Below are 15,142 nucleotides of genomic sequence, written 5' to 3'. Positions count from 1 at the left end.
CCATTTAGACAACTTGGACAAGGTTCCTCTAATTGCTGGGCAGTCCCAAAAAACTTGTTTACCATCTTCAAGTGATGATCTGCACACCTAGGGAAAATACCACTAGAGATATTTCTCTTTTGAATTTTGGGGCCAATAGGCAATGCCCACATACATACCTTCCATATAAAGACCTGGAATTTCTTAGGAATCTAACTATCCCAAAGGGTCATCAATGAGTACAGTTCTCTGGTTTTTCCATCCTTTAGCTTGATACCACTGAGCTAAGACCAATCTTTAATCTAAATTGAGACATCAATATAGCAGTAGAACACAGCTCCCTTTGAGTTAGATCAAGTACCTGAGCTACTAGGTCATTCTCCCTACCAGATAAATGATATTCCCAAATTATATGATCCACATCCTTCCACCCTACCACATCCCAAGAGCATCTCAATCCCAATAGTCATCCAAGTACCTAAGGCCTTTGTTATTAAGCTTCTTTGCAGAAGATATGTCAAGTAAAGCCAAAGGGGGGTTAAATTTGTGTGTCTACCAAATACCCAAGCTGAACATAGAGTTTCTAGTCACTCTACCACCCCCATCCCAAGTAATGAGACCCAAACAGTCTTTCCATCTTTTACATAATATTTTGCAAATTGTTGAGCTGGTGACCTTAAGAGGAGCAAAGGAAAATAGTTTATCCTTCCAATTAAAGTCCATCCATTTACCTTTTTTAGCCAACACATCAAAGAGCTCAACCAATTCCCTTATCATTAGTGCCCAAGTAGTGTTCTGTGGGGGATAGACATTTAGGAAGCATCAAAGAAGTTCTTGCAATACAGTGAGTAGGCAGATGAATAATACCAATGCCACCTTCTCCTTTTGGAACTCTCAATTTGTCCTAGGCTACCCACGTAGAGAATTTTTTTATTCCATTGCCATTCCTCCATATGAAGTCTCTAACAGGTCCTATAATTTTCTTCCAATGACACTTGTTGCCAAGATCCAACATAGGGCAAAGGAACATAAAATAAGCATTCAACATTGTATTGCAAATATCAACCCTACTGTGAAAAGGGACTTTGATACCTTCCCATTTTTTTTATTTTTCCAAGAACCTATTTATTGCCCACTCCACCAGTTGTTTATTAGTTACCCCCACTCCAAAGGGGATTCCTAGTAACCTAACAATATGACCCTTTTGCACCACCTCACAACCCCACCTTTGCATATCAAAATCATTGTCCTCAATTAAGCTGATAATTATGGATTTCATAATGTTGCATTTAGAACCAAAGGCATTGGCAAACTCCTGCACTATATCGAAATCCAGTCTAATATTATTGTTATCAGCTCTTAGAAAAAGTAGGGAATCATCAGCAAAACATTGAATAACTAGTTGTTCACTATGCTTAAGCTTTAGCCCAGTGATGTTCCCATCTCTGCAGGCCATTTCTAGAGATATCGCTAGAGGATGAGAAGCAATAGCAAACAAAAGGGGGGCTAAAGGACAACCTTGTCTCAGTGATCTATTAATCTCAAACCCACCTACCACTCTCCCATTCAACGGCACATTAGAGTAGCCTCCCCAAGTAAGAGTATAAATGCAAAATGCTATTTTGGTCCCAAAACCAAGTTTTTCCATCACTCTTGCTACAAACGACCAATGAATCCAGTCATATGCTTTCTCTAAATCCAGTTGTAACATGATGCATTTTTGTTGAGCTTTGATAGCCACATCTCTTCCCAACAATGCAGCAAAAATATTATCATATATTGACCTGCCTTTTGATAAAGCCACATTGTTTTTGGACACTGGACACCACATCTTGCAGCATTGGAGTAATTCTAAGAGCAATCACTTTGGCCATAATTTTGTAAATCACTGTTAGCAATGTGATGGCCTCCCCAGTGACCAAATGTGTTACAGGCAGTTTGCTTTAGAATAAGTTTCACCAACCCTTCTTTCAAATCCTTATCCATATGCCCTATATTGAAAGCTTTCCTACAAAGTTCACCCACAAAATCCTTCAAGGATAGACCATCCCAGCCTAGGGGCTTTATCTCTCCTCAATTTTGACAAGCCACAATAACATTCCTCCACATCAATATCCCTTTATAACCACCTTGCTTTGCCTGGATCCACATTTTGGCTCAATATGCCCAGCAATCTATCTTCAGCTTGAAACCTCCTCAAGGAGCAATCTTCCTTCATGCTAAGATTAGATCCGAGGAATTTAACCCATTTCTTAGCAAGAGTATATCATTCAAGCGAGTCCCATCTTCATCCAGAATGCTTCCCACCACAACCTCACTATAACTCTTCCGTTTAGGAAGTTTGAATAAGCTACTGTTTGGTTTCCTTTTGTTATTAAAGAATTTCCATTTAGCCCAATTATCTTGTTCTCTGGACCGTCAATCCTCCTCCTCAATACTAGCTTGGCACTTGAAATACAAGACAGTATCCTCAGCATTCAAACCTTTGGTTTATCTCTTAACAAGGAGTTCCTCTTACAAAGCAGCCCATTTCCTTCTTTCCCCTCTCCTTTCCTCAGCCCTCAATTTACTCATAGCTCTGATAATCCCTTGCATTTCATTGGCAAACTACCTCCAGGCACCTTCAACCCCCCTTGTGCTTTTAAGTTATTTAATTACTTCTTTCGTATAATCCACAAAGAGAGGGTCCTTAAGAAGCAAATTATTCACTCTCAATTTCCTTGTGGGGTAGTGAGAGAGATCAATGTCAGCCCCATCCTTTATGTTCCAACCCCACTTCAAAGGCAAGTGATCAGAAAGAGTAAAAGTGCAATCAACAAAAACCCTCAGAGTGTGAGGCACCACGAAGCTTGCTGGCTAAAAAAACCCTGTCAATCTTGGAAGATGGGGACAAATATTGAAGGCTGAAATAGGTATGACCCGGGTTGTCTCTCCAATCACCTAAATACCAACTGTCCTTAAGGCCCAGCCCCCTTCTAAGGTCCTCCCATTTTCCCTTCTCCTTCCCTAAGAGGACAGTACTTCCACCACATCTATCCACCACCTTTTCCACCATGTTAAAATCACCTAGGACAATGCACAGAACTTGAATATTTAGGTTGGCAATCCAATTCCACATGTTAGTCCTAATTTGGTGATTGTGAGCCCCATATATATTAATAATCCATATTCTTTCCCCGTTTACCAAAACCTCAACTATCAAAATCATGTCCTCAGGGTGATTGGCAATGACACTAGGATTAAGATCTCTCCTCACTAGGGTCATAACCCAAATTAACTCCACCAAAACCTCAACTATCAAAATCATGTCCTCAGGGTGATTGGCAATGACACTAGGATTAAGATCTCTCCTCACTAGGGTCATAACCCAAATTAACTCCACCATAAAAAAATCACCCATTCACTAAACCTATCTTTTCTAGGAATTTTCTCAAAAATATTATGCTCTTCGATAGCAAAAACCGAGAAGCCCCAAGATTTCATTAACCCCCAAAAATAGGCATTCTTCTTTTTATCTTTGATGCCCTTGACATTCCACGTACATCTAATAAACTCTAGATAATTCTTCATGAAAGAGCAGTCTCTGGTACCATCTCAACCTCCTCTTCATTCCTCGTATTGTTCTGTTCATTTTGGATTCCTTTCCAAGCTTCCCCTACTATAAAGTCAAATCTTTGTTCAGAGACGAGGGACGGCTATCCCTATCATTAAGTGGATTGAAAGGATTAGAGTAACAGACAGGGCTCAAATTCCCAAGAAAATCCAACCTTCCACCCTCTGACCTCCGGTTAGGTTCAGCTTTCCTAGTTTCTACCTTAGCTTGTCTAACGCTAGACTTCCCTTTAACCTTAACCCATTCCCCTTCCAAGGTGCCTTTCCCAGACTCATTCATCACTTCTTTACCTTTCTCCTCATTCTTCTGGCTTTCAACCGAGATTTAACTTTATCCACTCCACTCAAATTATCCTCTTTTACCACCTCCCTTTTAGCGGCCATCAGGTCAAGGCAATCTTTTGCAATATGGCTGAATCCTCCACACATGCACCTGGGAATGCACCAAATTTAAGACCTAGTTCCAAGGTACCCAGTTGACCTAGATCCACATCAATTGACTTTGGGGTTTAAATGGAGGTATTCTAGGTGATACAAACATTGTTACCCTGCCTCCCTCCCACCTCGTTATTAGGGACATACAACACTGGACCAAGAGCTTGAGCTATATCCTGTAAAGCAAGCCTGAGCTAGGGGGAAGATTGACGACCCACACAGGACATGCACTCTGCATACTTTTGTTAACGTCAAATAATGGATTAAAAGGAAAAACATGCACAAGACGTTGCCAAAAAACAGAGGCCCTTTAGCAAATAGCTCACAAACCGCTTGACCCTTGACAAAGAGGACGTTAAAGAAACCTTTTCCCAAATAGAAAAGCTTAAATACAACGCTATCATGCAAGATACTCTCCTGAAGCCATCTTCCCGTGTCCCCCTTCGACGGAGGTTTACGCGGACAAAAAATGAAGACGCTGCACATTGAGAACAGTCTGATGGCTTCTGACAAATTCTTGGTTGAGCTTCAAACATACCTTGTTTTTTACATGCAAGCATAGTCTCTCATTTAGCCAATCCGGCATGCATTTCCTCTTGGAACTCTTCGATGCTTCATCTCCTCCTCAACCTTCGGATCCCAGCCCCCCCATCCTTGGACACCACTCACTAGGTGGCTCAGCCATGCAAGGCCTGAGTCGTGGACCACCCGTCGACGTACTGGGTGCATGTGACTACGCGTGTGAAGAAAATATGCCACTAATCCACTCTCTCTTGCTCACACCCGTCAACTTAAAATTTCTCTTTCCTTCATCCACACAAATCTTTTTTGTAAAAACTCCTTTTCTAGTATAATCTCATTTTTATTTCGTCCATTTCCAAAACATTGTTTGCTTTATTTTACATATTATCCCTTACATTAAGTACAAAAGGCATGCCATCTATCCGTTAAGTTATTTCTTGCACTAGTGGAGTTGCCCATGTGGCTAGAGGGCCACCCATGATGAACTTGTCAAGGTCGAGGTTTCGTGAGGGCCAAGGCGGCATGATGCCCCTAGCTTCCTTCCATAGTTGAAATTGACCTCTTTTTTTTTCCCATGTCGCTAGAGAGCATGTCAAGGTTGATGTTTCGTGAGGGCCACAGCGTAAGCTTCCATATTGGAAATGACCTCTTCTTTTACTTTTGTTTTTTTTAATGAGAGATTTTTTTATTTGTACCAAGCAGTATCTAGACTGATGAGAGATGGAAGTAAGACTCGATCACGAGACTTTACCCAAACACTCCAAACACACAAATTGCTCTACCGCACTGCTCGTGAGGTACAATTATTGTTACGCTGGTGAGGTACAATTATTTTTTATCCGGATGCTATTCGATAATTTCAATGCTTTTGTACAATTATTGTTGGCCCTAGAAGCTAGAAGTTCTGACTGCGCAGACTAGATCTTGGCAATGGAAAACACTAAGACTAAGGTATCCTTGATTCATCACTCCATTATCAAGCCTTCCTTTCCTTCTCCCCAAAAGTACCTCTTCCTCTCAGCCTCCGACCTTCTTATTAGAAGCGTAACCTACAACCGCAGAATGCTCTTCTACAGATTAACTAGCCCACATGAATACCCCTCTGTCATCAGCACCCTCAAGAGTAGCCTTTCCGTCGCTTTGGCCCATTTCTACCCTTTTGCAGGTCGGTTGACAGAAGGGCAAGATGGCCGCCTTCATGTAGAGTGCAATGATATGGGGGCCGAGTTTGTAGAGGCTGTGATAGATGGTGTTTCTTTCAGCGAGCTGGAGAAGTCAAGCTTTGATATGCAGCCTTTCTTCGTTGAACTTACAAGGTGGGCTGCGTACACCCTCAAAGACGAAGGCTCGGCCCCTCTTTTGTCTATTCAGGTGGGTGGGTACCTGTGCAATTCTGGTTAGGATGAAGCTTAGAGTTGTTAAGCTTGATAACGTACTAATGATCATGGAGTTAAGGGTGGAGGGTAGTGTTTAATGTTGCTGTGCTTGATCTAAGTGTGGGGTTTTTATGCTGTTCAGATCACGAGGTTTGCATGTGGCAGCATTGCGCTTGGCGTGGCACACAGCCATGTGATTGCTGATGGTGCCTCCCTTTGGCACTTTATGAGCTCTTGGGCGGAGTGTGCAAGGGGTGAGCACCTCTCAGTGCCTCCAACGCACTCACGCACCCTTCTCATGGTGGAAGAACCATCAGCTCAGAAGGCAGCCTTGGATCTTGAAAATTTAAGAGAGGAAGAAGAAGAAGAAGAGAACAACATTAGAGATGAGATTAAGTCCCAGCGAGTCTTTTCCTTTGGGAAAGAGATGGTGGACAAGTTGAAGGAAAGGGGCGGTGGCAGGTTCAGCTCCTATGAGGTCCTGTGTGCCCACATTTGGAAATGCAGTAGCAAGGCGAGGGGCCACGCCCGTTATACGAGAGTTGGTTTCATCATCGTTGCCGACATGAGGGCGAGGGTTGAGCCACCCTTGCCACCAGGCTATTTTGGGAATGCGTTATTGTGGGCCATGGCGGCCACCTCAGCTGGGGAGCTCCAAGATGAGGACCTCGCCACCACCGCCGCACGTGTGCGGGCCGCGGTGGCCTCTTGCACCAACTCGCGCATGCAAGGGTTGCTGCATTTGCTGGAGGTGCATGGTGTAGATGAAGTCTATGCCAAATGCTCGACCAATGGAGTTCGCATGCGTGTGTCCAGCTCACCCAAGTTCCCTATATTTGCCACTGACTTTGGGTGGGGAAAACCACTTGCTGCCCGATCTGCAGTTGTAGAGGAGAATGGTAAAATCGTATTCTATCCTGGTTTTGGCGGCCCTGGTAATGTTGATGTTTGTATGGCACTCCCTATGCACATCATGCAACGCCTCGAAGATAGTCCCTCGTTTCTTTTAGGTCCTTGATTACACCCTACAACATTAACAAGAGACACATCTACTCTTCAAAAAGGCTTGCCTTTGCTTTTGAGAGAGAGAGAGAGAGAGAGAGAGGCGGGGAGGGGGAGGGGGGCAAAAGTGCAGATTCTGAGGTAGAGAGTAGAAGATTATAGTGAGTTCAATTTTTCAACCATCAGATAGAGTCCCTTTTGATGGTGCGTGGCCTTCACCTCTCTTAAGGCTGCATGTTCTAGTGGGAAGCTATTTGACTTATTTTGAACTTTTAGCTAATATAATAGGATAAGTTATTTGATGTGTGTTGGTATTTTCTGATGGTTTTTGTACAAAAGATAAGTTCAACTTGATCATGACAAGGTTGTAATTTTCCATTATATGTATAAATTGTATTCTTAAAAAAGTGTCTTCTCTTTTTGAGTTTTTCTATTTCAATAGTTCTCTAAGCAAGTACAGGTAGGTCAATAAAATTAACAATAAATGGGATGGTGAATCCTTCCAAGCCTAAGGAAGTTGATGACGCTAGAAAGCGGATGGATAGTGACCAATAACCATCAACTTTACCTCCAATCATAGTTCCTATACATCGTCATATTTAAATGCACAACTTCTTGAAGGTCAGAAGACCATCAAGGGGCATAAAGTAACAGTGGCCTTGCATCCATCTTAAGCTAATATCCTTGTATCTTTATGTTGCACTTTCAAGCTCACATCTGACAGGTCATACAGTCCCAAACTTCAAATACCCCATGTGCATACACTACCATTAACACCACATATTTTGATGCTGTTGATAAGCGTATATACTCAACATATGACCATATGATGATGCCCCACGATAAGCATATACACTCAACATAGCTTTAAGAGATGAGAGCATAAGCACTCATTTCAATCTTTGATCCCAAATACACTCACAAGATTCATTCTACCAACAAGCTACGAATCAAGCCATAAAGAATTAATGAAGAAGTGGGGGTCGTGATGAGGTTGTTTGTGGTCATTATCGAGTTGCATGCTTGATCAAGCCGCTCACTATGTGTACCCATTTGCCTATGAGGGCTGGCTATCATCATCTATGCCACCCATGCATGGTAGCTGGAAACCTTGATTGAGTGTGTCCTCCGAGGACTCAAAGCTAGTTTTGGATAGTTTTATGCTCAGTATTTTTGTCTTATTGATAGGTGTTTAAATCAAAATGATTGCCCAGCCTTTTGGTGGTTTGGGGTTCCCATGATTAGAACGACTATTAATCCCAACCTAAATCTATCTTAAGCCCTCAAAGCCCACTTCTTTGTGCTACAGAATGTTATGGCTGCTACTGTTGCTTACACTCACAGCCCTTCATAAGCCTTGCTCTGCTAGATTCATCTCAGGCTCATAAGCCTTTAAAACAAAGCTTAAAGCCCATATAGAGTTTGTCTCTCTCAAGCACATGCTCCTTTACATACAAGCCGCTTCCCTTATGAGCTACTCCTAATATTGCTCCTTCTGCAGTGCTTCAATATCTTGACTCTACTGACAAGCGAGCCATTACTGCCTTTGAACTACCACAAAAAGATAACCATCATCAACCACCAATACATGAGAAGGTGGGGTTAGGTTTGCATCATCGCAGACGAAACCCTCCACCCCTACTGCACCAAGGGCGTGCTCTTATCCTAATGCACCATGACATACATGACTCCTAATACATCTCATACATAGATGATTTAACTTTGGGATTAAACCCAACCATACAACTAGCAAAACATGATACACATGAATGAAAAAGCTACCCAAGTGTAACGTATGCACAGATGCCCAGGGCACCATCTCTGCAGATCTCATGAGCTTGGCCATATAGCAAGGTCTGAGTAGGTGCACCAGCCAAGGTAGAAATCCAAGAGAGTAAGTAGTAGCCGAAGTAGCAACAACTTTTGAGGGAGTAGTGAGTGAGTGTATCTCTAGCAGCAGGTGATAGCAGCAAAACACTAAAGTTGTGCTTGGAATTCCAATGAGTCACTATGTAGCACTGCGGTGTGGAAACATGTGCAGATCAGGTGCCATCCCACCGTGGAATGAGTCTTTTGCTGCTCGATATTAACACAAGGATTCCGAGTATGAAAGGGTGAGCAAAGTGTTCAAGATGTGTGGCGCCGAGTGAATGTTGACTAGAATGGCAATTGCCAAGCTTATAGAGGGTGACCATTGTGACGTGATGATAGGGAGAGCAGTTTAAGATGGCATTCCCCTATGCCAAAATTTAGCTACATCTGTAACATACCTCCTCATAGTAGCCACTAATAAATGAATATCCTAACCTTAAAATCAAGGTTTTAACCTTAGTGCTATTTAAAAATGCTTTCAACCTTAGGCACATATCAGAATCACTTAAGCTTCTAATCTCAAGCACTAATAAAAATCCTGGCTCTCTCCATCATGTATTAGAATCGCATCTCTACATCTCTCTTGCACATGCTACAAAAGAATCACAAGAGAAAAAAAAACTCTTTCGAGCATAGGTGTAGATGACCAGAGCGGCCAGATCTCCCTTTCTCCTGTTCCCATTCCTTGCTTCCCAAACTTTGTTAATCCCCTCTCTCTCTCGGAGGGGTAGCAAGCTTCTCCTTCTTCGACGTGGCCATGCAGTGTGCGCATCGTGTCTTACTCTCCCCCAAGCACGATTTTACATGCATGTCTAGAGTCGGCGAGTGATTTTTCCAGAACCACCACACATCAAAACCCAAAAATAAAAAACCTCCTAATGTTTTCACCCTTTGCTGTCTGTCGCATCATTCATACTAAGGTTCCTTCTCCCTCTTTAATTAATTAATGTAAAAAACCATCTGGTACCCATATTAGCCACTATACTTATCTATACATTCTGTGCACCATAATTTATCTTCTTACAATTATTTTAAACATTTAGCTTAATCCCCCTACATAAGAGGGCATTCCCATGCAACATTTTAACCATTCTAAATTATGCGTTGGAGCTCTAAATAATGGCACCACACCTAGTAATGTTTTCTCTCATTTATCGTAAGGAATAAAATGTTTAATCAAGTAAAGGAAGAAGATTCAAAAAGGTAAGTTTCTTTGAGCGATAATAGAGGTTTGCAAAAAACCTCAACGGATGGATGAAGAACAAAAAATATATGTGTGTGTGTGTGTGTGTGCGTGCGTGCGCGTGCACACATGTATGTATGTATAAGTGTGTGTGTGTGTGTGTGTGTGTGTGTGTTAACCTAAACATACTACCTTGCACAAGAGAGGGAGAAAAGAAGAGAAAGAAACCATGCAAGGATCGATTCGGAGAATAGCATTTAGCCAACGCTAACAAGGGTTAACTCCCTTATGTGAGGTCGCTAAGGGGCTCATTACCACACTTGTGTCACCCAAGTGGAGATTCACAAGCTAGCTAAAGAGCAAAGAAGAAGGGAGCTATGGAAAGCTCTACCTCCACTCAATGCTAATGTGCATGCAAGAGGGATCTTAATAGAAAGACAAGAGAAAGGAGAGGAGATAAGAAGCTAGATTAACACCATCCCCTCCATGCATACAAGAATCAAGCAAGCAAGCATTCACAACACTAACATGCAACCATAAGAGAGAGAGAGAGAGAGAGAGAGAGAGAGAGAAAGCAAGACTCAATAATTGAGACAAATGGGATTGTCCCTTTTCATATTCCATAAAATGACTTATACACATGAGCTCACTTTTTATAATGGTCGACCGTCCATTTATAACTGGGGGTCCAAGATTGGCTTTCTAGCTCTATGTACATCTAGCTCATTCCTACAACTGACATTACATAAGCTGTAAGCTCGGTCATCCCATGTATCTTTTCTCAATAAGCGCTTTGCGAGGTTACAAAAGGATAAGTTACAAGAAGCGTGACTATGCTTGAAAAATGATGTTAATCGGAGTGGTTAACATATCCCCCTCCCTAATCTAGGTATGTCCTTGGAGCTAGCAAAGAATCTAACGATAGTAGATGGAGTACGTCCGGACAAAGTCGCGCCATGAGGTAGGATGTGGGGGGGGAATCGATGGAAGATGTGCTAACTCATCCAGAAGGTTGTGTCCATCATATTCTCAAAGATTTGGAGGCGCCAGGCATGCATCCACTGGATGCGCTCGTAGTAGCCAAATAGTTGCTTTAGTGTTGGACCCTTGTTGATATGTCGAAGGCCAAGCCTTGAGTGCCTTGGTGGTAGTAGCTCCAATGTGGGAAGGTCTCTAACAATGTGATGATTAGATTGAAGAATTTGATTGTGGCGACCACAGTGGGATCTGGCGCTTTCTCGGGGTTCTGTGGCGTTGGAGGAGCGAACCGTGGGAAATTGTAAAAGGAGTTTTGGGTTCTTGTCCTACTCCTAATGGAAGAGATTCCATGCCCATCGACACTCGAGGTTGATCCTAAGTTTACGATGTGCCTTATAGTATTGGTCCTAGATATAAGGTTTGAGAAGGAATGGAGTGTCGCCAGGCGGTCGGCTGCTCGCCCATGAGATCAAACGTGATGGGACGAGCAATGGAGGGTGGCCTGTGTGGTAGCTGTCCCATTGTCGAGGAAAGTGCTCGCACTTCCAGCGATGCTTGGCATCAAAAAACGTGGAGGTCCATGAGATCAGTGACTTTGGTGATGGGCGCCGCCTGAAGTTATCGACTGAGCAAGATTCGTATGGCCTGCTTAAACTCTATGCAATTGAGTGGATCGCGCCAATTGAGTGGAGGGTCGATCTTCTCCTGCTCTTGCGGTGAGGCAGTGGGATTTATCCCTCTTAAAAGGGTGGGAGGAGGGGATTTTAGGTGGCACTTGTGACTAGGGTGGAGGGGTGGTTGTTGTCAAGGTGATCGTGGCGAGGCTTGTGGTAAGTAATGGGGAGGCCTGGCTGATGTTGAGGGTAATTTGGTGATGGCATTGGGCAGGCCTAAGTTGAGGGTTAAAGTGTTTGGGGAGGGAGGAGTTGGTGAGGGACGTGGAGTGTGGAGATGGGGGGGTGTAGAGGACTATGAAGGGAAAAGAGTTAGTGTTGTGGTGTTGGGTGGAGGTGGGGGTGGTTGTGTGCTTGTTCTTGTGTTGGGGTTAGAGGAGCTGGGAGGAGGAGGTTGATGTCGGGGAGATGAGGGTGGTGGTTGTTGAGGGAGTTGGATACCTAGGTCTCCTCCTCTCCGCTGTCGTCGTTGTTGTTGTCGTCCTCATCTGAGGAGGAGTAGTTCAGGGCCTTTGGAGTGGAATAAGGTCTTGGCCTCTGCAGCTTCTTTGATTGCATCGCTGGTAGAGTATAAGGAGGCCTACTCTGCTGAGTACGCTGGGAGCTTGTCGCACCGGAGGGATCTGAAGGCAGCATGTACAATCTCCCAGCTTGTGCGGTGGAGGTAGCGGGGGGTGTCGATTGTTCGGTGGGAGGGGTAGGGGTAATAAGGGCATAGTCCATTCGGAGACGAAGAGGTCTATGGCATTGGGTTGATCAATGGGCTTCCCAAAGTGGAAGAGATGGGACCAGTTGATTGGGTTAGCTTGGAGGGGATGGGTAGGGTAGTCAAAGAAGATGGTGGGATGGGTGAATGAAATCTGGCCTTGAAAGAAGAAGGATACCAGGAGGGAGATATTGTGAAGTGGAAGTTTGGTTAGGATATAGGAGTAGTTGGCTTGGAAGAGGGATCCGTCAAGGAATATATCATGTTGTGTTTGTGTGTTAACCTAAACATACTACCTTGCACAAGAGAGGGAGAGAAGAAGAGAATGAAACCATGCAAGGGTCGATCTGGATAATAGCATTTAGCCAACCCTAATGAGGGTTCACTCCCCACTAGGGGCTCACTCCACCACCACTTGTGTCACCCAAGTGGAGATTCACAAGCTAGGTAAAGACCAAAGAAGAAGGGAGCCATGGAAAGCTCTCCACTCAATGTCAATGTGCATGCAAGAGGGATCTTTGTAGAAAGACAAAAGAAGGGAGAGGAGATGAGAAGCTAGATTAACACCATCCCCTTCATGCATACACAACAATCAAGCAAGCAAGCATACACAACAATCAAGCAAGCATTCACAACACTAGCACGCAACCATAAGCTCAAGAGAGAGAGACAGAGACAGAGAGACAGAGAGAGCAAGAATTAATTGAGACAAATGGGATTGTCCCTTTTCATACACAACAATCAAGCAAGCATTCACAACACTAGCACACAACCACAAGCTCAAGAGAGAGAGACAGAGACAGAGACAGAGAGACAGAGAGAGCAAGAATTAATTGAGACAAATGGGATTGTCCCTTTTCATATTCTATAAAATGACTTATACACACATGAGCTCACTTTTTACAATGGTCAGCCGCCCATTTACAATTGGGGGCCCAAAATTGGCTTTCTAGCTCTATGTACATCTAGCTCATTCCTACGACGACCGGCACATTACACAAGCTGTAAGCTTGGTCATCCCATATATCTTTTATCAATAATCGCTTTGCACGGTTACAAAAGGATAAGTTACCAGAAGCATGAGCACCCTTGAAAAATGATGTTAATCGAAGTGGTTAACATACCCCCCTCCCTGATTCAAGTCCGTCCTTGGAGCTGGCAAAGGATCTAACAGTAGTAGATGGAGTACGTCCGCCGGACAAAGTCACGTCGCAAGGTAGGATGTGGGGGGGGCTCGCTGTGGAAGATGCGGTCTCCATCATATCCTCGAAGGTTTGGAAGTGCCAAGTAGACATCCATTGCGGTTTGGAAATGGAGCTCGAGGAGTTGGTATAGGCTCTAGGGAGCTCGAGGAGTAAATTAAGGCATACGGTTTGGAAATGGAGCTCGAGGAGTTGGTATAGGCTCTAGGGAGGAATGGCAAGGAGAGGGAGCTCCATTGGTGGTGTCCATCAACGCGTCGTCCTTTTTCTCGATCACGCTGAAGACAGGGCTAGATGGTGTGGGTGGGGGTTGAGCGGCTTGTGCTTTATTAGCAGCTTCCAGCTATTGTGATGGAGAGCCTCCTCTACAACCTCTTGGTGTAGTGCTAAAAGTCGAGGGTGGTTTGGGTGAGGGATTCTTTAGCTGTTGCTGCTCTTAGGTCATGTGCTGCGGCGTGGGCAAGGGAGAGTTCATTGATGGCCTGCTGCTTTGCATCTTATACTGCATGTAGCTGGCTTTGGAGCTCAGAAAGGGAGGATATAGTGCTTGCCAGTAGTTTCTCTTTGTCATCTAGGGCCTGTTGAAGGTGGATATTATTGAGGGTGGCAGCATAGAGATCCTCTGCATTTTGCCTTTCCTGTGCCTTCGCAAGCAGCATCTGTTGCACCATTGTTGCTATTTTTGGTTTGTTGATAGATACATTCCGTCATTTGAATGATAAGTTCACAAGCCATGTGGAAGAAGCCTTGGGCGAAGTCTGGACTTCCCCATGTGATGATGCATGGATGCTCTCAGAGTAGGCTTCACGTGATCTAAAACTTCCAGGGCGTTCCCAATGGAGGGTTTCCACATTATTCTTGTGTGAAGAGGCATGAGAAGAGGGGCCAGCGTCTAAGTGATGATGAGGAGGGTATGGAGAGGAGATCACGGGTGCTAGGGTTTCATAGAGGTTCTAATCATAAAAGGATTGGCGCTGCGCCTCCTCCTCAACGGCCTTGTGGTGGGCTTCAGCAGCCCCATCACCTCTATGTTTGGGCCCTGGCTAGATTCAGGTGGAAGTTTCTCCTGCTTCTTGGGTTCCAAGTGATGGTGCTTTGGGGGTGGAGAGGTGGGAGAGGATTGGGGAGGAGGGAGAGATATTGGCATGGCATCTACCCCTATTAGCTAAATTTCCCTAGGGAGTTCCATCCAATAGCATGGTATAGTACTTTGGTGAGGAGGGATGCAGCTACAAGCTTTCCTTGGGGGTTGGCACATAATGAGTGTAGCTCTTTATGCAAGTACTCGACCCAGTTTTAATAGGCATGCCTTGGTGGACCTTGACCAGTGTGGAGAGACTGCACCTACTGAATGATAAGTCCACCTGGTTGTGAGCAAAAAGGAGAGAACTATGGCCGGCATGACAAGCTTCTCTTGTGTGATGTTGGCCCACTCCACCCGTTCCTTGGTGGTGGTGCCTTAGAAGGTGCCGCGAGTCAAGCGTGGGGTGTTGGTGAGGCGCACGTAAGGCTGTTCCATTCTTGGGAGGTGTATGGCTTCTCGGACCAAGTCGAGACTCAGATGGACAATGTGGACCTTGCCATCATTATCTAGCACCTGA

At 44.3% G+C, this 15,142-nt stretch overlaps 1 protein-coding gene across 1 annotated transcript; it reads left to right on the top strand.

Moving 5' to 3' along the window:
• Positions 1-5,393: 5,393 nt before the first annotated feature.
• On the top strand, positions 5,394-7,302 carry LOC147627584 (hydroxycinnamoyltransferase-like). Its single transcript, XM_086814493.1, has 2 exons — positions 5,394-5,919; positions 6,067-7,302. Exons 1-2 carry the CDS (start codon positions 5,479-5,481, stop codon positions 6,940-6,942), a joined length of 1,317 nt encoding a protein of 438 aa, XP_086670619.1. The 5' UTR covers positions 5,394-5,478; the 3' UTR covers positions 6,943-7,302.
• The last annotated feature ends 7,840 nt before the right edge of the window (positions 7,303-15,142 follow it).

This window comes from Cibotium barometz, chromosome 20 (genome assembly GCF_041138505.1).
Source record: "Cibotium barometz isolate CiBa-2024 chromosome 20, ASM4113850v1, whole genome shotgun sequence".
NCBI classification, from domain to species: Eukaryota; Viridiplantae; Streptophyta; class Polypodiopsida; order Cyatheales; family Cibotiaceae; genus Cibotium; species Cibotium barometz.
The sequence above is the reverse complement of the archived record's forward strand: the minus strand, read 5'-3'. Positions and strand labels throughout refer to the sequence as shown.

What these genes read in the sequence shown, in the direction of transcription:
- LOC147627584 (XM_086814493.1), top strand. Translation starts at nt 5,479, where the DNA reads ATGGAAAACACTAAGACTAAGGTATCCTTGATTCATCACTCCATTATC. An exon ending in CCCCTCTTTTGTCTATTCAG is followed by an intron (nt 5,920 to 6,066) that starts GTGGGTGGGTAC and finishes TATGCTGTTCAG; the next exon opens with ATCACGAGGTTTGCATGTGG.